Genomic DNA, 26,640 nt, shown 5'->3' with positions numbered 1-26,640 from the left:
GTAACATTCCATTTCTTTTTAGCATTTGTGGCCTTGTTAAAATGTAGGGAAATCATTAAGAAGTAAAGACTGATTTATGCTTCTGTGTCGTTATGCCATGCAGTCTTTCCCACAGGACCACAATCTATCTGTGGTGTTGAGTTCAGGGGTGACTAGATGACGTCATCGTCCAATTAGTTTTTAAACCTTAAGAGAATATGGGATTATTGACTTGCATATGTTGATTTCATTTTGTGCATAACCCAGAGAGGTGAACATTCATATTGATGTTGATTTGAACAATAACATACCTGTTATATCACGATATATCAAGGGGGAGTTGACATAACCTTGCAGGCACTTTGTAAATAACAGTCAAAGTTCTGTTGTACTATTGTTACCCACATACACTTGTGGTTCATTTTTTGCTCTGTGTTAATTTACTTGTTCCACGTTTATTTTTTGGCTCACACTTTTGAGTAAGACTATTGTTTTTTTTGTCCACCGTGCTGGTCTGTTTATATACCATGCTGTATAGCTATGTAGTGGTTGACTATTGCTTGCAAACTGAAGCAAGCAAGCTGAAGTGCCTCCCAACGGCAGAGTTACGATGCCATTGACTGTATGGAATTGCTTCACAAGCCGCACACACAACTCCATTATATTTTGTTTGAGAATGAGACTGTAGTGTTAGGTGGTGGTCCACAACTGAATAGTAGCAGGCCGCCATATATAAAACAATGTGTGGGGGAACACTGCATTGTGTGCATGGAAAGATAGTGTTGTTGTTTTAGCCATGCCCATATTCTGTTAACATACCAAAAAGTTTGGCATTCCCTCATTTTAGCTGACATGTGTGCTTGATCTCTCATTTGCTAAGCCAACAACTGTAATAATGAAATATACTACAATATCATAGACCAGTGGTTCCCAGAGTGGGGTACCAGGGGTACATCAATTACCATAGGGGGGTCGCGAGTGCACCGGAACGCCTCACAGTGTGAGGAGACCGCAGCAGGAAGGAGACAGGCAAGTTGTTCCCTGATCTGTGTGCATATCCACAAATAAGTCAAACGAGGCTTTATTGATGGTTGTATGTATTTTTGTATTTTAGATACTATTAAGAAGGAGGTAGTGGTTCTTTTAGAGTTGGGACTCCATGGAATTATTTATTCCAAGTCAGATAATAGACACTCGCAAACTGCTGTCCATGCTGCTCCAGCTTTTTCAAAAATGGTGCATTCAGGTGCATTACATAACTCCTCCGACACAAGTTGCCACTGCATTCAGAGACACTTGTAAACCACAGCAAACGCACCCACACATGTACACGCAGCCCAAAGTAGGTGATATTTCCAAAACCAACCACTTGTTGCTCATACAACTATAAGGCAATGTTACAAAATGTTCTACTTCTAACAGACGTCAATGTTAAACATATTTTGGACGCATACTGCTTTATTATCATTGTTAAACTTTCCCCTTCAATTTGCTATGAAATGGATATGGAGACTTGAAAGGAATGGATGCCAACATCAGAGTGAAATAAAAGATATGTACTATTATAACTTACCTATTTATCAGTGCTTATGCCAAACTTTATCCTAATGTCACCATGCAAAATACACCTTTTTTACCTGGAATTAGTATAAAATAAATGAACCAATGAATTACCTTCAATATTTCAAGTTAATGAACATAATAACGTCTAAACCACTAACAGTTTCTTCTACAGAAATGCCTTTTTTATTGCAGTTACTTATATCAGTTACTGATTTTTGCAAAACATTGTTACTTAATACAGCGTATGGATGGACAATGTATGCTTTCTCAGGAGTGCCCATTATGGAGAAGGTAGTGTTAGTTCGGTGTCACCTGCATCATAACTGTCACTCGGAGAACAGATATCAGCAGGTATGCACAAATAATGCAATTTTCATCGTTATTTTTCAGATTATGGATAAATAACTCAGCAGAAAGACGCCTGTATCCATCACAAAAGTTATCTGTTCACTTGTAGCGGTTACTTTGTTTTGTGGCTGCGCTTTGCGTCATGAACTCAATAATAAAAATGTATTTCTTCCAAGTCCGTTTGTTAAACTGCTATTTCATGAAGTATGAAAATAGCTGAAAGCTTTTTAATATACTGCCTTAACTATGGCTGCATTTCCATTTGCATAATCCTTTTTAATCTCCGGTATACAGTATCTTTAATGTTTTATAGCAAATGCTAACTGGACATAATTCATAAATGCTATGTAGCTATTTTCACCGAGATATTACTCAGTTTATGTACAAAACTATTGAGGAATTATGTGTAATTATCTTTGCCATATTGACTGAATTCAATGAAGTTTAAATGTATCCACAACTTTTTTTTTGGGTATTTCACGATGCATTTATTTCTAGTCTTCACACATTAACTGAAAACCTGACTGAAAAGCAGGTTTGCCCGCCACTGCTGGGCCCTTCCAGCCGCATCCGCTGCCTTCTGAACTGCAGATGCAGCCAATCCCTTCTTCTGTGCCCTTGGCAACCCGGAGAGGAGACAAAATACGGGCACTCGTCCATCAGCTTGGCACCACTGTTGAAATCAGTGCGCACGACGCGTATTTCGAGCACGGCACACACTCTCACTCGTCATTGTACACAAGAGCTGTGAACTCTAGTGAATGACCAGCAGAAAGGACCACAGGTGGAAATGTCAGCATAAGAAAATGAAGCGGTATAAGTGTCTTCTAACGAGCCAATGAGCTTCTTGGAGCGCCTATCTGAAAACAGGTCAACCATGTTCTCCCTTTGTTACGTCATTGTGGATGCAAATGAATATAGAATTAAAGTAACCGTCAGGATGGTGATTTGCACACAAGCTACGTATGTGCAATCACACCTATGCGGTGTTGGATGGATGCCACATAATGGAAAGTTACACAAGAGAAAGGTTATACATGGATATGGCATGGAAACTGGCTTCTGACGATGACTATGTTGCGTTGTCATGTCATTCCCATTCAGATGCATGCATTTGTCGGGCGATGACGCCCAGTTAGACCTAAGTAACGCTTAATGCTGCTCCTGTTGCTGTCGTCGCCTTGACAAAGTTAGTTAGTTAGATCCAAGATCAGTCTAGAGCCAAGATCAGCTGTGCCGTTCCCCCTTGCACAGCAGTATAGTGAGGTGCAGTGACTTCAGAGCAGGAACGCTGTGTCACTGGAGGATTATCTCCATCTGGCCATCACCCAGATCCAATTGGTGTAAGAGCATGTGACACGTGACATGTGAAATGATCTAATGAGGGTTGCGTGCTTTGCAGGAACAAAGACCATTTCAGGGCTTCAGTGTGGATGTGTCCAAATCTGTCAAATAACAAGGATCAGTGTGTCCCCAACTATTATATTCAATGGGTGCCCTCTTTCCCAAGAATCAGCAAAAATGGAAAATTCAGCAGTAAATTTACAAGAATAAAGTCAAAATATAAAAAAAGTTGTTTTCTAAGGAGAAAAGGTACATTTTTATGAGAGTAACGTAATATTACCAGGAAAAAGTAACATTTTAGTAGCATGAAGTTGACACATTAAATATATATTAAATATTTTATCATATTTTTATAATCGTTTGGAAAATTAGGTTGCAGAAAAAATTTGAATCTCACAAGAATAAAGTAAAAATATGATGGGAATAAAGTCATGATTATCATAGATTATCAAAATTAGCAAGAAGCAAAATTAAATAGGGGAAAAATAGCTGTAATTTTACAAGAGTAAAATCCATGTTTGAAGACAAAAAACTTGTATTTTAACGAGCAATAAAGTCGCAATTTTAGTAGAATAGAGTTTAAATATATATATATATAATATATATATATATTATTTATTTATTTTAAAGTTATAATATAATGACAAAGAAACTAAACAAAATAAAGTAATATTACGAAAAGAGACTTTTTGGATATTTTTTTCAAGAGAAGGCGAACAATTTATATAATTTATAATATAAAATTTATATAATTTATAAGTATTTATAATATAACAAAGACCGAAGTTAATACTAGTGATGCACTTTTTCACCTATCACAAAGAACTGGAATATACAAAAAAACAAAGCTAATTTTCCTATGGGAAATAATTCCGGCCCACAGAACTGTTTGAAAAACAGCATTGGCCTTATCGATTCAAGTGGTTAGACTGATCCGAGTAAGTAAGCGATTCCTCCGATATAAACTACTGTGGTGTTTGGATTTGAAATAAATATTGTATAGAGCACGGCATTCAAAAGCATTCCTAGTAAGGGTGCCGGACTCAGACCAAAAGACCAAATAATTAAACAGTATGTGACCAAAAACAGCAATACTATAACTACTACACCCTGTCTTTACAAAGTAACATAAGACAATCAAAAGTGGTCATTTTAACTAAAGCAATGAATGCATGCAAAAGCGCAATCTGCCCATTCCACACATGCAAACTCTTCCTGGTTACATGTCTCACGGATTATGATGTTTTTGTGTTGATAAAAAAATTAGATAGTTTTTGCTCAGACATTGAGAGAATGACATGAGGTATGTACAGAAATCTAACAATACTGGATGTGACTGTCTTGAAGGCTTGCACTCCTGGCAAAGTGAAAGACGAAGGGTGCCCGTTTGGAATAATGGTAGCAGTGTTTTGTGGCTTTTCCTGCCAGGAAATGGAGAGCCTTCTGTTGTTGGTCTCTAACCTATGAAAGAAGAAAAGATGGCTGCAGACCAAATGATCTCTGTTATTGTGTTTCTACAAGTATGCGTCTGTGGAACAAGGGAATACACATTATAATGAAATGTTAACTGTGCTACTTTATGCATTGCACTTGGCACAATGATTAACAGAGTGGATCGTGATAGGACGGGATGATGAGTCAGGGGAAAAATAATAGAGTGAGAGAATCACAGGTAAATAGATAAGTGTGGAGGGCTATTTGGCATACAGATGATGCTCATATTGCCAATGTTCAACGGCACGCTGACATGTAAGTGGACTTGTGGCCTGCCAACTGGTTCTTCACTGGCTTCAGAACTGAATGAATAGGGAATGTGTGTGGACATCATAACATCAGTTGTGTATTTGCTGTTCTGTGATGCTTCAGGCTAGAGTATATAGGTCTGTGTAAATCAATGCAATATGGTGTTTTACTGATGAAAACTCTGTTTACATCTAAGTTGGGTATAGAATTATTCCAAAATGACACCGAAAGGAGCGGTTTGCTGCCCACAGATGTTTTGATTTTGCTTGAATGTAAATATAATTTCATGTGCCGCTAGTGTGATGATAAATGCATAATGTTTGTGTTGTGATCTGCAGAGATGGCCAATGAGCTGCCTGGGACAGTCGCGATGCCGGGTGCAGTTGGGTCGGGTCCAGTAAGGATGGGTGGTGCCATGCCAGGCAGAGGAGGAAAGAGAAGATCAGGAGGGTGAGTGTCATTTCTGTCGATGAAGGACCCTGAAAGAACACTCGGGCATCCTCAGATCACATATGAGCAAATAATTACTACAACCTGCTTTGCTACCTCAAAATTAAATATATATATATATTTTTACCAGTAGTCAATATTACAGTAGAAGATGTTACATTCTGTAACTTCAATCAAAAACTTGACAAAAGGAACACAACACGAAAACCGACTGTAAGAAATACCAAAATATTTGATTAAAACCTACCTTGGTTCTTCGGAAACAAACCCCCACTTTACCTTGTCCTCTTGGAGCTTCTGTAACACAATCCCTGGGATTACCATAATGACATGTATATCACTGGAAAGTTAGAATTATTTTGAAATGCACAAATAGTTGAAGACTTATGGTAGTTTAGAAATGGCATCACCACTTCTTGTTAAAGGACTTTAATGTACAGTTATGGAGTCCTCTTAAGACGGTATATTTATATGCGTTTCTTTTCAAATAATGATTACAATTCTGAGAGCAAGACATTTGGGACCATAAACGGCTTTGACATGGAAATGTCATTTTCCGACTATACTTTATCGTGGTGATTCCATAAATAAATCACAGCGGGGTGCTTTAAAATGTTCGTATGTGTACAGATCAGTACTTGTTATTATAATCCCCAGTGGCCAATGCAGCACATTTAACCCATGCATGACAATCGCAACCTACACAAACAATCCAAACGTGGATCATAAACATGACACCTGGGCATCGGGGACTGGTCCTGCCTTGTTTGATTTCAGTTCCGTGCATGTACGATGCAGGTCCATCCATAGACACACGATCGTTCCCTCCAGTGTGCTGTAGCGTAAAGCTGTCTGCTTGATCATGCATAAGCACTGTTATGACAGGGGGGCCTCCAAGTGAAGGAGGGGATGGTTAGCGTGTTCCCCGTTGAAATCAACCAATCAGAAGATGGAAAAAATCCTTATTGTAGGCCAACTGGCCGTGTCAGGCTAATGGTGTGTATGTGATATGGGCCAGCACCCCCGATTCTAAAGGCCCTGGGCAGATTACGTTGATACGGTCTGAAATCTGATTGGACAAGAAAATCTAACATACACTACTGGAAGTAGTACAGCCAAGTTACATGCTGAGTAAATGAAGATAATAGACTGTTGGGAATATATGAGTACAATTTCATGGAACATGGAATTGTAGTTGTGAATGTAGGTCAGTGTTTCCGATAGTTTTTATGCTAGTAAGAAGGCTTTGCGGGGGCTGATCACACACCACTGGAGTACTATGCTTTCTTTCATGTCAGACCTTTTGAAAATGAGTAACTAGAAGAGTCTGATTACTCGTTAACTACAGTGACAAACTCTCTATGTTGGTAACACTGAGCCTTCCTGCTACGTGTTTTTATTCTCTGGTAGGCCAGGTGCATTAAAGTGCCACGTAAGTCTCAAGTCTTTTATTTAAGATTTGCAAAATCCAAGTCAAGGCCGAAGTCACAGAGGTTTGAAATGTAACAATGGAACAATCAACAAATACAATGACTACATTTTGAATTGTTTTATTGTGAAAATAATATCACATATAAGGATTTTAGTCAGTGCACATAAATGTAATCCACACGTTTGTTGTTCTTAAACCTGATTGGACATTAATGATGCTTTGATGAGGCAGATTGCAAGAGAAAATATGACATAATCACGTTAGTTGAATACTTTCAATGGGAACACATTTTACACAACACTTTCACTGAAAAGTGTTTTGAAGCCTTAAGTCCGAGTCATATCCCAAGTCAATAGCCACGTTTACATAAGGAGTTTTTCTCTTTCCGAATGACCTTTCCGAAAGCAATGGTATACATGGAAAGGAATATTCCAATGGCGTGTCTCCATGCGCCGCTATAATCAACCAGAATAGTCAATGGGGCATGCCCAGTAAAGCGTAAACACCAACATCACGTGATACCGACTTCCTCCAGTTTTTCTTTCACTTGTTGGAATAACTCCGTATTCTCAGTTTTCCGTTCATCCAGTCTTGAAATTTAGTTTGAATCAAAAACAAACCTTCCGCAGCAGTCCAGTGCCGATTGCTGGCCTCCATTTTTTAAAAGGGAAGAACGTCTGGAGCTGCGTGTTACGTCATATCTCAGCATTCGCTGAAAGAACGCACCCGGGAACAGGAAAAGATAAAGTTCAATCTTGCTAATATTTTATAATTAAGCTGGGCACATGTTTTATATAGATATGTATTTTCTTTTTGAATAAAACTGGACTTGTGAATGGCGTATAGAAGGGTTTAGATTCTGTTCCACAGATGGCGCTAATGCACACCAAAGCTGCTTCCCAACCGCCAATAAACAGAAAAAGAAAAACAACACGAAGAAGAACGCAGTCTGACAACTTTCCGTTTGAGCGGGTACAAGATCCCTCAATCGGATTGGGGAAAGGAATATTCCACCCCCGTGAATCCCATTATATATTCATTCGGATTGGCACTTTTCTTTTGGAATGAGGCGTATACAAAGGTTACATTCTTTCTGTTTCAGCAAATGACCCGAATGGAATTGGAATATTTGGGTTTATGTATACATGGCTATTGATTCAAAGTCAAAGTAGCGTTGCAAGTCCTGATTATATTGTCAAGTCGAGTCCAAAGTCATCAAAATTGTGACTCAAGTGATAAGAAATGTACACCACTTATTGTTGTTTATATTTTAAATTAAATATATTATTAAATACACTATATACACACTATATTCACTCAATGGACATTACAAAAACTAAAATGTTTGCTGTGATTGTTTCTCAGAATGGACTTTGATGACGAGGACGGAGAGGGACCAAGCAAATTTTCAAGGTGAGCACAAAGGAAGCTGATGTCCTTCAAAGATATGGCGCTTCCTATTTGAGGGTATCTGTGGGTACTGTTAGATTATTGGTACAGTGCAAATATTACTATATAAAACTATCTCGGTCCTTCTGTGTCGGGACCTTTTGTGTAGCTATAAAGTCATCTAATCTCAGGTTGATCTGAAGTATTTTAATTTTTGGTGGCTTAATATGAGCACCTTGAAGTCGACATTTGCCTCTACAGATACCCTCATGTCGGTTAACTGGCTTGTGATCACTTCATAAATCACTTTTCTTTGACGTCACATCAGAACTCAGGGATCATCTTTTATTTTTGCTTCAAACATCGCAACTTTTTGTTGGGTTTATATACGTTTCCTATGGTTTTATATACGTTTCCTACAATCCTAGAGGATGAACCTTCTGTGCGGTTCCTATTAAGGCTATGTCCATTCCAACACGGATATTTGAAAAATGAATATTTTTCTATTTTGGTTTTCTAGTGGTAGACTTATTAGACTAAAACTACATTTTTGGTGTGAAAATGTGTGTTTTTGGAAGCATCCGTGTTCCCCTGGACATGGTTTAAGTTACATGAAGATGTTGCTGATCCCAAGAGGAACTGAACGTTCTGTGTTGAAAGTTGCATGACACGTACGGAAGCTTGTGAAACGCCTGCTGAGACCTTGGCAGTGGATGAATGCCGACGCCCTGTCAGTGAGAGTATCAGTCACTCATGTCTGGAGACTTTGATAGAAAATGAGGTGGAGGTGACGCGTGCACCGTGTTTTTGATATGCTGTGGTAAGGGTTGATGGATCCACGTCATGATGCAACACACCTTTGACAGATTATTCTTCATCCAAGTTTTTTCCAGCGAGGGCCAGGACTGAAAAATGAAAAGATGCAAGGGCCACTTTGATAGTTTTTAAAGCAACATGTATATTTAAAATAAAAACTTAATCTCAGCAATGTGTTCAAGGGGAAAAAGCGTATTATTAATATGATTATATATAATATATAATTTGCTTTCCCCACCATTTTCTTTAACTGTTTTTAACTGAAATAATGATTAAGTTTTCTTCTTGTAACATTATGACTGTATTCCCACAATAGTTTCACTTTATTCCTGTAATATTGTAGCTTAAAAACTTCAACTTTGTTTTGATTCTCATAAGCATAACCCTATGCTGTTAAACTGATTATTTTTTTCTTTTAATAATTTTCTGTTAATATTTTGACTTAATTCTTGTAAAATTCCAGCATTTTTTTTTTACTTCTACTGGTTGTTTTTGTTTTTTTGTTGTTTTTCTTGTAACATTCTAACTTTTTCCGCACCCTAATTTTCCAAAAATGACAACTTTTTATATTTTCTTTGTTTTTTTATAATATTCTCTTTTAATACTTTCTTTAATATTTAAGTTTTATTGTACTAAAATGGCATTTGTCTTTATAAAATTACAACTTTTTCTCATTAGATTACCAAGTTTTTCCATTTTTAGTGTTGTTGTTTTGTGTTTTCTTGTAAAGTTATATTTTCTAGAATGTGCCAAGGGCCAAGTATATTTCAAAGAACTTGGGTAAATAATGCTTTTATTGATACGGTGATCATAATTCTGTCATGGTTGACAAAGAATTGTAGGTTGAACCAACACTAATTATTGACAATCGTGGTAATTCATGTATGGATACATTCAAAAGGTGGCTTTTCTAAGACATTGCAGTGTGCGACACAAACACATGCACTAATGCAATGGTGCCTCTTGTGTTCCGTTCGTGGTCCACATACGTATATACGAGTACAGTGTGTGTTTGTGGGTTAGGATAATTTGACTGACAAAAGCACGCACGTGCACACTGTAGTCAATTGTGACAGACTTTCATAATAGAATGCAATAGAAAGACTTATAATAACAAAAAAAGTTAGATTCAATTCCTGGAAAAAAATAATGTGATGAACATTAAATTGAACATGAATAAATAAATAAATTCTAAAAATGTATTCAATTAGTTATTCTGCTGTGGTGACTCCATAATCAGGAAAAAGCCAAAAGAAATAAAAACATTACTAAAAATGTTTTTTTTAAATCAAAAGAAGTTAATTAAATAATGTTTTAAATTACATTGTCATCTTGTGCTGCACATAAAAATAGAATTGCAGAAATAAAATGAAATTTTTAATTTTCAAATGTTGTTAAATTAATTCTCTTGTCATCTAGCGCTACATATAATTAATATGTACATTAATTATTCACATTACATTGATTAAATGAATTTCCTTGTGCTGTGTAAAAATTAATCAAAAATTTACTTAAATGACATTCATTAAACTGATTCAATTGCATCTAGTATAAAAATATTTTTAAAAGTATAAATAAAAAAAATTCACTATATTATGTTATTTCTCATGTCATCTGGTGTTAAATATTTATTAATATAACAAATTTAATACATTACAATTGATCTCTTGTCATCTGGCACTTATATAATATTAAAAACATATATAAATTTGTATGTGTAAAATGACTTCTGGTCAGCTGGTGCTTTTATAAAAATCTACTTTAAATACAGTATATCAGTAAATACAGTTAAATGCATTCAACCACTTCTCTATATAAGAAAGTAAATGATCTTGGGCACTGACTATTATTTGATATTACCTTGAAGACGCAAATATGAGTTGAATTGTGTGTGGATTTGTATTTTATTATTCGTGGAACAAACAACTTTTTTCATTGCACCCATTGCACCAGTCATTAGCATCTTTTTTTTTTTTTTAAACCACTGCTAATTCCACCATGTTTATTCACATCTCACTTTCTTCTCCCATGCACAAAAATACCTCAAAGATTTTTCCCTAGCAACAGCACACACTGAAATTAATTGTATGGTTTTTTTCTCTTCTTGTAGGTATGATGATGATCAGATACCTGGTGGGGATAAGGAGAGATACGCCAGGTAGGCCAAGATAGCTGAAGCCAAAGAGGATATTGAGGATGTACACCCTGCAGTTTAACCCTGCCCTGAAGTCAAACTAAACAACCAACGAGTCAGGATTTTATTCCTGGATGTCCCTTTTTGACAAACGTCTGAATAGCGTTCTTCATTCAAACATACAGGAAGTACAAATGTGTACCAAATGGCCAATACAGGTACCGTGGAAGCATGATGATGTCATTTTAAACTTGAATATTGTTATATTATTATTATCATTATTATTGTCTATATTTCTTTGGTATCTTAGATAATCTTTTAGAAAAATAGACTGTTTTTGAGACTATGCGCAGATCATTCTACCATTTGTTTTGAAGTTGTTTCTGGAAAAACATATTCACTGAATATATAATAACACAGAATATTTACGTAATATTTACGTTAAGTGTGTATCAGTGAAAACCCTAGCCCTAATCTGTCTCAAAAATGTAAGAAAAAAATATCAAAATAACTCGACTCCTGAAATGCAAACAATACAGAAATACCTTGCAATATAACGCTTAAAATTTTGTGACCTGACTCCATCACGGCCTATTAGTCGAAAATACGCACATTTAAGGTCATGTTATGTATTGTCCACACTGGTCAGTAATGTTGGGTGTGAGACACAAGCACCAGACCTGATCATCGGAACAACAGGCTTTGCAGGTTTGAATGATATCACAACAAACGCTACAGTTACAGTCGTAACCCACGGCAACTTAAACTCAAGTCTGAACCCCTCAGCCCTAATTGACCTACACTCAGCTCTGCTAGCATCGGTGCACATTTAGCAACACATTCAGAGCACAAGTCTTAAACGGCTTTTTTCTCTTATTATGTCCACTATGTTGGGTAATAAGAGTGGAAAGGTGACTATATGAGTGTTATTTCATGTCTCGAGAGCTCTAATCATGTTTTAAAAAATGTATTTTGAGCAAGAGTTCTCAGTGGTCTCAACCCGGGACACACATTTTCCAAAGTCACAACACACTTTTATTTGTCATTTTTATTTTTTAAAGCTTTGTATGATTTTTTTATTGTCCATGTCATGTTTTGAAACATTAAATCACATAATTACATGTCTAAAGTAGGTTTTAGAAGAATTTATTAGGGTATTTTTCAATGAAATAACAAAGAACATAATTGTATGTATACAAATAATCCATATATTAAAATGAATGGGAAAAATTGGACTAAATAAGACAAGAAAATAAGATATTTTCATACAAAAAATAGTAATTAAAAAACAGTCAGACATTGGTTGGATATTACATATTTTTAATGATAAAAATAAATAAAACACACACCGATCACAGATTCTGAAAGTTGTAAACAGGTTTTCAATTTTCAAACTACGAAAATATTTTATTCATAAATAAGCAATCCGACTCTGCGGCAATTGACTTATCACAGTTGAGTCTTGATCTAATTAACCACCATTAATAAGGGAATACTGTAATACTTAGTTGAGTCAAACAAATAAATATTCATGAATAACCTGTGCTTCATGTTAGGGATAGGGGGTTAGATTCTGTCTCTCCGTTAAAATAAAACTGGAATAAAGATGATACTCCAGCCTTGCCACCTTTTGTAACGTTTTTTTCTCTGTTTCAGAGAAAACCACAGTGAGATCGAACGACGCCGACGCAATAAAATGACCCAGTACATCACCGAGCTGTCAGACATGGTCCCGACCTGCAGTGCACTGGCCCGTAAACCAGACAAGTTGACCATTCTGCGCATGGCAGTGTCTCATATGAAGTCAATGCGTGGTACTGGAAACACGTCTACGGATGGAGCCTATAAGCCCTCCTTTCTCACTGAACAGGTACTTTTGCCACGAGCAAGTATTACAGTATGGTGTTTGGACCACCTATGCTATTTGCTTCATATATCATCTTTTAGAGGAAACAACCTGAAAAACATTCATTCATTCATTTTCTACCGCTCACAAGAGTCACGGGGGTGCTGGAGCCTATCCCAGCTGTCTTCGGGCGAGAGGCAGAGTACACCCTGGACTGGTGGCCAGCCAATCACAGGGCACATATAGACAAACAACCATTCACACTCACATTCATACCTATGGACAATTTGGAGTGGCCAATTAACCTAGCATGTTTTTGGAATGTGGGAGGAAACCGGAGTACCCGGTGAAAACCCACGCATGCACGGGGAGAACATGCAAACTCCACACAGAGAATTGAACCCTGGTCTCCTAGCTGTGAGGTCTGCGCGCTAACCACTTGACCGCCATGCAGCCCTAATAGACCATTGTCAACCACAAAACATTCATTCATTCATTTTCTACCGCTTATGCCCAAGAGGGTCGCAGGCGTGCTGGAGCCTATCCCAGCTGTCTTTGAGCAAGAGGCGGGGTACACCTTCTCATCACCTACAAAGCTCTCCACAATCTGATGGCCGAGTGTGGAATCAAATTCGGGTCTCCTAGCATATATATATATATATATATATATATATACACTACCGTTCAAAAGTTTGGGGTCACTTAGAAATTTCCTTATTTTTTTAAGAAAAGCACTGTTTTTTTCAACGAAGATAACTTTAAACTAATCAGAAATACACTCTATACATTGTTAATGTGGTAAATGACTATTCTAGCTGCAAATGTCTGGTTTTTAGTGTAATATCTACATAGGTGTATAGAGGCCTATTTCCAGCAACTATCACTCCAGTGTTCTAATGGTACAATGTGTTTGCTCATTGCGTCAAAAGGCTAATGGATGATTAGAAAACCCTTGTGCAATCATGTTGGCACAGCTGAAAACAGTTTAGCTGGTTAGAGACTCTATGAAACTGACCTTCCTTTGAGCAGGTTGAGTATCTGGAGCATCACGTTTGTGGGGTCGATTAAACGCTCAAAATGACCAGAAAAAGAGAACTTTCATGTGAAACTCGACAGTCTATTCTTGTTCTTAGAAATGAAGGCTATTCCATGCAAGAAATTGGCAAGAAACTGAAGATTTCCTAAACTACTACTAACTACTAAACTACTACTCCCTTCAGAGAACAGCACAAACAGGCTCTAACCAGAGTAGAAAGAGAAGTGGGAGGCCCCGCTGCACATCTAAGCAAGAAGATAAGTACATTAGAGTCTCTAGTTTGAGAAATAGACGCCTCACAGGTCCTCAACTGGCAGCTTCATTAAATAGTACCCGCAAAACGCCAGTGTCAACATCTACAGTGAAGAGGCGACTCCGGGATGCTGGCCTTCAGGGCAGAGTGGCAAAGAAAAAACCATATCTGAGACTGGCCAATAAAAGAAAAAGATTAATATGGGCAAAAGAACACAGACATTGGACAGAGGAAGATTGGAAAAAAGTGTTATGGACGGACGAATCAAAGTTTGAGGTGTTTGGATCACACAGAAGAACATTTGTGAGACGCAGAACAACTGAAAAGATGCTGGAAGAGTGCCTGACACCATCTGTCAAGCAAGGTGGGGGTAACGTGATGGTCTGGGGTTGCTTTGGTGCTGGTAAGGTGGGAGATTTGTTCAAGGTAAAAGGGATTTTAAATAAGGAAGGCTATCACTCCATTTTGCAACGCCATGCCATACCCTGTGGACAGCGCTTGATTGGAGCCAATTTCATCCTACAACAGGACAATGACCCAAAGCACACCTCCAAATTGTGCAAGAACTGTTTAGAGAAGAAGCAGGCAGCTGGTATTCTATCTGTAATGGAGTGGCCAGCGCAGTCACCAGATCTAAACCCCATTGAGCTGTTGTGGGAGCAGCTTGACCGTATGGTACGCAAGAAGTGCCCATCCAGCCAATCCAACTTGTGGGAGGTGCTTCTAGAAGTGTGGGGTGAAATTTCTCCAGATTACCTCAACAAATTAACAGCTAGAATGCCAAAGGTCTGCAATGCTGTCATTGCTGCAAATGGAGGATTCTTTGACGAAAGCAAAGTTTGAAGGAAAAAATTATTATTTCAAATACAAATCATTATTTCTAACCTTATCAATGTCTTGACTATATTTTCTATTCATTTTAAAACTCATGTGGTAAATAAAAATGTGACTTTTCATGGAAAACACAAAATTGTCTGGGTGACCCCAAACTTTTGAACGGTAGTGTATATATATTTTTTTTTTTTTTTTTTTAAATGACAGTGAAGAAGCAGTGTTCGAACCATGATGTAGCAACTGTGCACAACTCTGTCTTTCCATGAATTTTCTTTGTTTTTTCCCGTAGGAGTTGAAACATCTCATCTTGGAGGCTGCAGACGGGTTCCTGTTTGTCGTGGCAGCAGAGACGGGACGCGTGATCTACGTCTCTGACTCAGTGACACCGGTGTTGAACCACCCCCAGTCGGAGTGGTTTGGCAGCACTCTATATGAACAGGTCCACCCGGATGATGTGGACAAGCTAAGGGAACAGCTCAGCACCTCAGAAAACTCCATGACAGGTACAGTAGATGATACTGTGGCTTCATGGCTGTCCATCACCCCCATCATAGAGATCTCTCTTTAAGTGGAACACTCAACAGCTTTCTGTACTGTATTAGTAGTGGTGGTGTATATCCACTAGATGGCAGCAATGCTCGGAATTATCAATAGGCAGACCATAACATGCAATGAAGTATACAAAGCCTTTAAGTTCAGTGCAAACACATTCTAGTCGTCTCTTGTTTATCTCAGTTTATCAGTTCCAGATACGACCATGATAAGTGAATTACAATGAAAATACAATGAAACATTTGATAGATTGTGTGTGACACTCATAGCCGTGAAAGGGTAACTGAAAACATTGAAACCATGTGCTCACTAGAGGGCATTGTTAGGTAATGAGGATTCTTTTTTTCACGGGGCCCAGAATTCCTGGCTGCACCCCTGCTATTGGCTGGATGATCTGACAAAAAGGTACTATTAAATCAGCTTAATCTAGACAAAAACATATTTGACTTACTTTTTCAAGAGAACATGTGAAACTGAGTGAGATGAATGAGATGTCTTCTTTAAGGACACTGGATGTAAGAGTACATTGTTTAAGGAGCTCTAGCATCCTTATCCTTCCATGCAGCGGGGCTCCAGGTTAGACTGCAGTTGGTTGAACCCGTTGACTTCCACCGCTGAGAAAGCCTCATCATCACGTAGTACGATGAATGAATTAATTCATTCATTCATTTTCTACTGCTTATCCTCACAAGGGTCGCGGGGGTGCTGGAGCCTATCCCAGCTGTCTTCAAGCAAGAGGCTGGGTACACCCTGGACTGGTCGCCAGCCAATCACAGGGCACATATAGTAGATAGGGATAGACCGATATGGATTTTTTTTCTGGCCAATACCGATTTTTTTCCATCACCCTTAGCCGATGGCCGATTATGGACTGCCGATTTTGCTTGGGCCGATATTTGTGGCCGATACTGCTTTTGCACCCTCAATTTACATGAAAAAATGACAATAATAACTAATAATACAAACATTTATCACCGCCTTTATAATATCATCTTGTACTTTGGTACGTGACAACAAATAAAATTAAATAAAAAAAAAAATATATATATATATATTAGGAAAGCAGGAAGTGAACAAATGTAACAGTTACTGATTGTAAAAGTACCAGATGGAGGGGTAGGATTTAATAAGCTTTGCTTCTTCCTACTCCTTTTGGACATGTGGAACTGGGAACTGATTATGGGATGCATTCAATTGTAATCTGATGCATGTTCAAATGAAATAAAACCATTACCATTTATTGAAATGTAAACACTGAACACAGAAGGATTCAGCTTTCTTAAACACACATTCAAGTAAACACTTTCAAGTAAAAAAGTGCTTAATTATTCAAGAATTGGGCTGCACGGCGACCGAGCGGTTAGCACGTAGGCCTCACAGCTTGGAGACCCGAGTTCAATTCCACCCTCGGCCATCTCTGTGTGGAGTTTGCATGTTCTCCCCGTGGATGGGGTTTTCTCCGGGGACTCCGGTTTCCTCCCACATTCCAACTGAGCAAAATGCCATCAAGGGTCATCAAATATGGACGCAGCATTCACGAGCCACTTTGCATTATCCATTTATGGTGCATTAAAGTTGCTTACACACATTTGGACAGCAGGTGAAGCAGAAATTGCGTGAATGTGTGCATATTTCTGTCCGTACGTACATTTTGGGTGCCTGGTATATGCAAACTTTTACGCACAGTTTTATAGATGAGGCCCAAAGTAGGACATCCGTGACAAGGAACATAGTTCCGCTTGCTGGGGCCAAGTTTTTCCAAGCTGGAAAACGTGCCAAAAATGCCTCCTCAAAGAAAACAAAAACAGACCTCACAAATCGCTTATGTTATATTCGTCCTGCTCATCCATGTGTATGTGATGAAGACGCTTGCCTCTTCTTCCCTGGTAGAAGACATATGTAAACAAGATGGCCGCTGGTTGCCTTGCTCTGCACAAGCACTCCGATGCCTGGTGCTGGTGGCAGACGGCACTTGTAGCCAGTAATAATCGGTAATACGTGTGCAAAGGTAACTATAGGGATGTTATTTATTTTGTAGAGCTCTCTAATAATGTTAAAAACCCCTATTTCGAAGGTTATAATCAGGTTTTCTATGGTCTAACTGTAAAAATATTCAATTTATAAATAAGGAAATTCACTTACCACTTTTGGTTCTGGAATCAATTAACTGCTATAAACGAAGAATTATTGTACTCACTCACACGCATCACAAACCGGCAGAGGTTTATCAACCCAAAATCCAACTTCAACCACAAATAATACTTATATATAATATATACGGCATACGTGTAAACTCGGTTGGACAGATGCTATGACTGTTTTACTATACTATTGTGGATAGCTAGTACAATTCTTCTTCAATGTCTTGAAGGCAACCTGACCTGTGGGTGATCTTTGTTATAAATAGACACAAAGAAAATCACATGCAAAACATCAGTGAAGTTTATATTTGCAAGATGGTGCAAATTCCTTTTTCCATCTGGAAGGGATGAGTCCTGTCGCAATGGTGTTGATGATCCTCTTTGTGCCGCTCTGGGGTTTTATGGTTTTCTTACATGGTACGTTCTGCCTCAATGTACACCAGATAATAGTTATTCACTGTGTATATGTGATGTGGAAACAACATGGGCTTTTCACAAGTTTTTATTGAATAAGGCACTCAGATGAAAGGATTTTCATGCCAGAAGCTTCATACTCGGATGTGAACCATCCAGGACCTCTGATGGTCATCATCTGCAAATAGCAAAAACTAACTGAAGACCGAGCATCCATCCATCCCTCTATCATCGGTCTTCCTGTTGAGTGTAGATTGTATGGATTATTCCTCACGTTAGTAACTGTTACCTATTTGAAATCAACTGTTGTTGTCTGTGTTACAGGACGGATTCTGGATCTGAAGACAGGAACCGTGAAGAAGGAGGGACAACAGTCCTCCATGAGAATGTGCATGGGCTCCCGGCGCTCCTTCATCTGCCGCATGAGGTTTGTGTTTAATATCTGCACACAGGATCCCTGCACATTCACAATTAATCAGTCACTGCCCTGCAAACTCTGAGGTTTTTATCCAAAATGTTTATTTTTATCTCCAAAATAAGCTATTTTTTTGGGCAAAAACACATCTCATTCACTTCAAATGGGTACTAATTTATTAATAATACGTAATAATGCAGGTGTGGCTCACAATTTTTACAGTTTTATTTCTTTATGATTGAATTATGTTTTTCATTATAATCTCATCAACATTAAGATTTTGCACTTTGTTCGGTGGTTTTGCTGGAGCCTTCCCCAGCCATCTTTGGGGCGAGAGGCGGGGCACACCCTTGACTGTTTGGGGACTTGACTTCATTCATTCATGAATTTGACTTGAATTTGACTCCCATAATTCTGACTACTTAGAGGAAGTCTGACATAACGTCAAACACGGGGCACTCGCACTATTTTTTTACCCCATGAATCTTGAGGTGTTTATATATGTTGTCGTGAACCCTCCTTTGCATGATATCATTGTGTTTCAAATATTGCACTGAGCCGACCGTGGTTATTTTTTCCAGTTGGGGGACTTGGCATCGGAACTCGGAATTGAAACTAAAAAATTTGAACGATCCCGGGAGCATCAGAACGTTAGTCCGATGAATACCTCATATATGTATTTTACTTCATTTGGATGGAGTGGTACCAACAAGCCATTCATTCACATCATTATAATGTGACTGTGAGCGAGAATGATCACATAGCGCTCAATCTAAAAACATAGATTTACTAACTAATATTCATTTTGTGGACAGCTGCCACAAATGAATGAATCTATGGGACACACAGGGTAGACATGACTTCATATGTACGCCTTTTACTCACCTCCTTTCTTGTAAAATACTTGCCTTTTGTATGAAAATTGTACAGAACTGTGTCAAAGCAGCTTTGCACGAACACAAAGTGAAGCTGAGAACATTTTATAAAGAGAAACGTATGCTTTTGTGTGCTTTGGACAGCGGTTGGAATCATCAGAGGCCACTTTGTTTCGTCTTAATGGCTGTCATAACGTCCTGCAAGTTGAGTTGCATGCCATGTGCAGTTGTGTTGAGTTGTTAGGAATGCATTGGATTGGCCATCTTCCTCTTCTGTTGCTATTCCCAGCTCTCGGTAATTCAAAGAACATGGTGCTCAGACTGTCTGCGAGTGACTGATAAACACTTCTGTAACACATACACAAACATGGCCGAGAAGATCACACGGTGATCTGCAAGCTGTGTTTCAGGGAAAGCATGATTAAATCCAGACATGCTTATGTCATGTTATTTTTACTGGTAGACCCTGACTAGCTTTCTCAAGAAGGAACCTCAGTTCCTCCAGTCTGTGAACATCGGAGTGCAGTCCAAAAAGGTCTAAATTGGTATTAACAGTACATGTATTTGTAATCTGATTTTTCAGTACGGAACATAAGGCAAAAGTTGGCATATTATAAGAAAGTTTAAATTTTACAAGTAAAACATAACATTTCAATCTCTGTGGCACTGATCGAAATTACCAGAGCTATAGACCACAGAAAGCGTGCATGGATTTGACAAACATCTTTTTGATACAATTAATAACTACATCCCAATTACAAAAATAAAAAGGTACGGAATCAGACGGTTAGTCTGGGTCGAAAGCGACCTTGGAGAATATACATTTGCAAGTTTAAATATTATGGGTGGAGTACCCCAAGGGTCAATATTGGGACCAAAACTGTTCAACTTGCTTATTATTATCATCTGTAAAGTGACGAAAGACTTAAAATTGAAAACGACTGCTTTTTGTTCCCACACAAAAATTAATTAAAAAGTCACAGGTGAAAGGGCTACATTAAAAAGATGGTTTGATTAAAAATAGATGCTATATTACCAAATAATGTTGCTTGGTAATAGCAGGAAGGACATGCATGAGCAGTGTCGGCGTGGACATTGAAAGGGTGGAGAAAAATACATTTTGGGGGATTATGATAGATGAAAATAAACTGGAAATTTCACATTAAAAACATACAACATGAGGTGGTGTGAAATACCACAAAAATTTAATAAAGCAAATATTGTCCAAATATCACTCCCTACTCTTTACTGTAACTGTAATAAAAGTCATCTTCACTTGCTAAATGTCCTGTAAATAAGATGAATTAGTATAATCAATAATGCAGCATATAGACAACATACAAATACTTTATTTCAAAAGTATTCAAACTTGCTGATTTAGTACATTTTAGTACATTTTCAAACTAAAATTATACATAAAGCACACAATAATGTATTACCCAAAAATGTTATACAATATTTTTCTGCAAAGGAGGAGAAATATGATCTCAAAGAAAAGTAAACTTACACAAACACCTACATGCGAGTACATTAAAACCCCACAGCATTTCAGTATGTGGAATCAATTTATAGCACGGATTAAGTAAGGAACTCAAACAATGCATAAAGATGAGCGAATCGAAGAAACAATAGAATCAATTCATGTTTGCAAAATACAAGGAACAAATGTCTCAAAGTTATGTTATATTATTCATTTGTATTCATTATATTGTCTATTATTGTGGATCAACCCTAATAATCATACTGCTATATTGTTACATTACTTCATCACTTTTGTGTAGTAAAAGATCACATATGAAATACAGGAACCGAGTAAACATATTGCAATTGATGTGAAACGGATGGCAGGTAGGGTTAAATAAGCTTTACTTCTTACTCATTTTGGACCAGTGGAACTGTGGATTATATTATGTGATGTAATTATGTTATGTGATTTTCACTAGGCATGTTAAAATCAAATTAAAGCATTACCAAATTCCTAATTAAGTCTCCATGAAAAGGGGTATTATGATGGGAAAAAAAGCTGTAGTATTACAGGAAAAAAGTGAAAATGTTATCAGAACAAGTTGTGATTTCACAAGGTTTCATTTATGGTGGAATTACGGGTATTCATGTTTTATTTTTTAAATCATTAAAGCTGTTTATACCAAAGTTAAGAAGTCTTATGTTTTGTACTGAAAATAAATCCAACCGTCACCTTAAAATTGGCATACTGTATGTACCATAACATGATGGGGTTCCGTACACACACACACACACACGCTGTGCATTAGCATGTGTGAATCACAAAGGTGTTGTGAAGTCATTGCATTCCAGTAGGCTACATGGATGCATGTGTGGATATTGGATATTGTCATAGCTGTAAACCAAGGGATGACACTGCGTGCATTGTATTTGTAAGGCAGTGTAAGTGCATCATGAAATATGTAACAGAGTTGTGTTTTTTGTGTGCAGGTGTGGCAGTGCTCCTCTGGATCACATCTCACTAAACCGTCTGTCTAATATGAGGAAGCGATACAGGTACTGAACCATCCTTGTCTTTGTGTTATCTTATGTTATATTTTGCTCCTTATGAAACATACTTTGAACACAGAAGTTCAAAGGTTTACGTGCACTCATTGATGTGGATTAATTATACGGCATTAGAAAGACAAGAATAGTTTTTCATGTATTTACAATTTGCTGTAAATAAGCTCCACATACTGCACATTTGTATTTGTGATGCTGAAGGAACAAGGTCGTTTTCAGAACGCTAATGACTAGGGTAGCCTTCACTATTTTATTGTTGATACGTATAATGTAATGTAATTGAACATGCATCAGATTACAATTGAGTGCATCCCATAATCAGTTCCCAGTTCCACATGTCCAAAAGGAGTAGGAAGAAGCAAAGCTTATTAAATCCTACCCCTCCCTCTGGTACTTTTACAAACAGTAACTGTTACATTTGTTCACTTCCTGCTTTCCTAATATAGTTTTTTTTTTTGTCATGTAATGTTATTCCTTCATAGTTTTTCCTCACCAAATGGATAATATAGTACAATATAGTCATATTTAACGCCAGTCAAATATATTAATATATTAGTTTAAGTTTTTTAATTTTATTTTTGTCATGTAATGTTAGTCCTTCATATTTCTTCCTCACCAAATGGATAATATACAGTAAAGTCTCGTTATATCGATATTGTCGGGAGTCGGAAAAAATATCGATATAACCGAACTGTCGATATATCCGATCCTGCGCCGAACTGCATTAAAAGTGGGCAATAATGCACTCGACATTGTTCTATAGTATAGAACAATGTCGAGCAGCTTAAATCAATCTTTGCTTAAGGATTTCAATACCAAAAAAGAACACGGCGAACGGCTGCTTCCAGTCAACTTTATTTTTCACACTTCCACCACCAGAGCACAGCACACACACCGATTCCTGCACTTCCTGGTTCACAGGTCATGCTCAACCCGCCCCACATAGCTGGCCAAACACATGCCTGCAACAGAAGAACCAACTGCGTTCGTGGTTTCTCTTGTGTGTATAGAATCTATACACACGAGAGAAACCACGAACGCCAGCATGTACATATGAAAAACAGTGATTATTGCAAGCGATAAAAAGATATCTGAATACAACACAATTAAATACATGTATTTGTACGCTTGTGTCTTCGTTGGAATAGGTGTGTATGCTATGTCAGTTGGTTCTTCTGTTGCAGGCATGTGTTTGGCCAGCTATGTTGGGCGGGTTGAGCATGACCTGTGAAGCAGGAAGTGCGGGAATCGGTGTGTGTGCTGCGCTCTGGTGGTGGAAGTGTGAAAAATAAAGTTGACTGGAAGCAGCCGTTCGCCGTGTTCTTTTTTGGTATTGAAATCCTTAAGCAAAGATTGATTTAAGCTGCTTTTGTATCGATATAAGCAGACCAAATTGGCTGGCGGGAGATGAAAAGGGCATCGTGGTAACCGGATTATCATAATAACTGGGTATCGTACTAACGGAACTAATTATATCATAAAAGACTAGAAATTTGCCGGGAATATATATATTAACATAGATATTATAACAGATATCGATATAACGAGACTTTACTGTAGTACGATATAGTCATATTTAACACCAGTCAAGGATACTCTATGTAGCAAGAGCATTCTGCTATTTATAAGGATCTGCTGCAAAAAATAAATAATAATTAAGAAATACAGACTTTTCAATGTTGAAAAAATGAGCGTTATTTTAGTGTAAAGATAATATACTATTAGTAAGATGTTGCACCAGTATTCAGCATTCTATCACCTGTACTTAAAATTCCAGATGTTCCAATGTTGTTGTAGCTCCACATCCTTTTGTCAGCTCTATATGATGTGGTGTGTTTGTATCTAACCAACAGAAACGGCCTTGGCCCGTCGAAGGAAGGAGAGGCTCAGTACTCTGTGGTTCATTGCACTGGCTATATCAAGGCATGGCCCCCTGCAGGTAAACAAATACTTTGTGTACGCACTCTCCGCTCTATGCTGCAGTTTGTAACCTCGGAGAGACTATAACTGTCTTTTATGGAAAGCAGCTATGGCTTCAGCACAGCTCATTGATCATTGAGGCTCATTTGCTCATTGAAGCAAAGATTCATAACAACCTAGTTCTCGTATCCAATATGGGCCTTCGGGGCATCGGGGGGCATCTGGGCGCTATCTTTTTCAGTAGTGTGTGCTGTGACGCAATACAAAGCAAACACCCAGTGGATCTTTTGCCACATAACATAACTGATGAAAACCTTTGGGTTCCAGGGTAGGATGTTCCATTTGTTTACCTTTATGTTTGACCTCAAATATCTATTTTTTACATTTGGACATCATTTACAGCACATTTGATTTGAAATCACGCAAAACGCAGGGACACTTTAGATCTCTAACATGTTATTCCCATGAGAAATAATGTCAATCCAATTCATCCTTTCCAGAAAGCCAAATATGTTAACACAATTATAGAATTATAGAATGACTTATACATATAAATACATATAAATGGGATAAATGAACATTTAAGGTTACTTTTACCTTCATGGCAGACTCAATACGTTTAACATCAGTATTGTTCTCACTTCAGTATCCCAAAATGGAGCTCAAAAAAGTTTCAAGTGTGGGGATTTTGACAAAGAAGGCGAGAAATATTATTGAATTCAATAAATGCCACATGGTGTGTTTTTCAACAATCAGGTATTCAATGAAAGTAAAGTCCTGAAATGTTATTTTATCCCTTTCATTCATCATTTTTATGCATTTAGAATAGTTTTATGCATGTAAAACTATAATTTTAATATTTTAAAATGTGGTTTGTGTTAATATTTTTGAGTCAACAGCTGATGATGTAACATAGCTGACCTACGGTTCCGGGTGCTACTTTGTTAGCTAGCTAATAAATGCTAACAAGGTAGGACGTTTTGTGATAAAAATACATTAACAACACAGTTTGACTCACACTGTGTATAAATAAGAGTACAATGTACGCTACCAGGAAAATGTACATGAACCGCAACAAAATTGCTCTGTATTTTCGACGTTAACCAAGGTCGCACTGTATGTAGTGTATCATTCAAAAACGTGTACAGTAAATGTACAGTAATCCCTCGCCGCTTGGTGCCTCAAATTAAAATATATTAATTTACAAATCATGATATGTTCAATATGGCCTATCACTAGTCCAGAAATGTAAGTACATGTTACATATTTAAGTAAATTTACATATTTTGGGACAGAATTAAGCATTTCAAGCATAAAATTGTATTCGGTAAAAAGCTAATGTACTAATGTTACTTCCATGTTGTGTGAGACACACAAGTACCAGACTTGATCACCGAAACAACAGGCTTTATTTCATATTTCACAATACACAGATGTAAAGGTGACTGTAGGGGTGCTATTTTATGTATAGAGGGCTCTAGTAATGGTAAAAACGTGTTAGAATTTTGAAAACTATGACAACATTTGATTTATAAATCAAGAATTCACTTATCAAGGTCAGATCTGGAACCAATTAACAGCAATAAACGAGGGATTACTGTACTGCCAAGTTGGAGATGACTTATGGAAGAGAAATGGTCATTTCATTCTGTTGGCCATTCCTGTAGTCGGTATGCCAGTTGCACGCTCCCTCAGCATTACATCTGTGGCATTGTGCTGTGTGATTTTGGAGTTGCCTTTTGTTGTGGCCAGCCGCAGGTACACTTGTGTAATAATCATGCTGTCTAATCAGCATCTTGACATGCGGCACCTTATCTCATCTTATCTTAGACACATTTGTCAACACCAGTTGTCCTTTTGTGTACGTACAAAATGTTCAGCTCATAAAAGATGGGAACAAAAACAAAAGTGTTGAGGTTGTTGTTTTTTTTTTTAAATATATGTGCACAACAAATAATGTGTCCCATTCCGAAAAGCATATATGTGCTGGGAAGATGAATAATCATTTTATCCGTGTCTTTTTTTTTTTTTTCCATTGTCTTGTTTATAAGAAGCTAATGGAAAACCATCTGACAATGTGAGCAATGTGGCTTATACTTGTGTTGTGAAAGCGAACATCACGCAAAGCCTTGAACATATCTGTGTGAAGTCACATACCACATGTGTGTTTGCTGACACAGATTCCTTACGCCAGCAATATTTCTTTGGAATGTCCCGGGCACATGTTTGCTGGCAAACGGTTGTCATCTGCACACGCAGTCATAAACTTGGGAAGAAGGCATGCAATGCGGACAAACAAGGTTGCACATGGTGCAATGATGCTGCTCTCATTGCCTCCTCATTCAAGTGTGTGCCGTCCTGGAGAAACAAGACGATGAAAGAAGTGATTATTTATGCTTCCATTTGGAGATGATCTGATGAACTATGGGAAATTTCTAACATGTTTACTGATTAGAAACCGATCCATACGTGCATCTGGGCCCTTTAACGTGTTAGATGCTTTACTATATGCAGTACATTGAATTATTAGAGTTTAAACGTTTAAACTCATTTGATCCCAGCCATTTTTGATGATTTTGTCTAATATTTCAAGACACAACATTGTGGTCTTGGGTAATATAGCCATG

The 26,640-nt window shown here is 37.7% G+C and overlaps 1 protein-coding gene across 4 annotated transcripts in view; it reads left to right on the top strand.

Annotated features, from left to right (window-relative positions):
* Positions 1 to 26,640, top strand: part of arnt2 (aryl-hydrocarbon receptor nuclear translocator 2) — a 51,325-nt gene that overhangs the window by 3,657 nt on the left and 21,028 nt on the right. For 3 of the 4 annotated variants that reach the window (XM_058078311.2, XM_078792555.1, XM_078792561.1), the window contains 8 exons: positions 5,316 to 5,427; positions 8,225 to 8,272; positions 11,175 to 11,222; positions 12,855 to 13,068; positions 15,457 to 15,670; positions 18,599 to 18,701; positions 22,019 to 22,084; positions 23,947 to 24,032. In XM_058078311.2, the coding sequence (XP_057934294.1) occupies positions 5,316 to 5,427; positions 8,225 to 8,272; positions 11,175 to 11,222; positions 12,855 to 13,068; positions 15,457 to 15,670; positions 18,599 to 18,701; positions 22,019 to 22,084; positions 23,947 to 24,032 (891 nt within the window). The remainder of the gene's footprint in view (positions 1 to 5,315; positions 5,428 to 8,224; positions 8,273 to 11,174; positions 11,223 to 12,854; positions 13,069 to 15,456; positions 15,671 to 18,598; positions 18,702 to 22,018; positions 22,085 to 23,946; positions 24,033 to 26,640) is intronic. The other variant, XM_058078312.2, reaches the window with a different exon arrangement.

The sequence above is a fragment of the Doryrhamphus excisus genome, linkage group LG1 (genome assembly GCF_037039965.1).
Source record: "Doryrhamphus excisus strain RoL-2023G ecotype Guam linkage group LG1, RoL_Dexc_Guam_v1.1, whole genome shotgun sequence".
NCBI classification, from domain to species: Eukaryota; Metazoa; Chordata; class Actinopteri; order Syngnathiformes; family Syngnathidae; genus Doryrhamphus; species Doryrhamphus excisus.
This window is presented reverse-complemented; position numbering and strand designations above follow the sequence as displayed.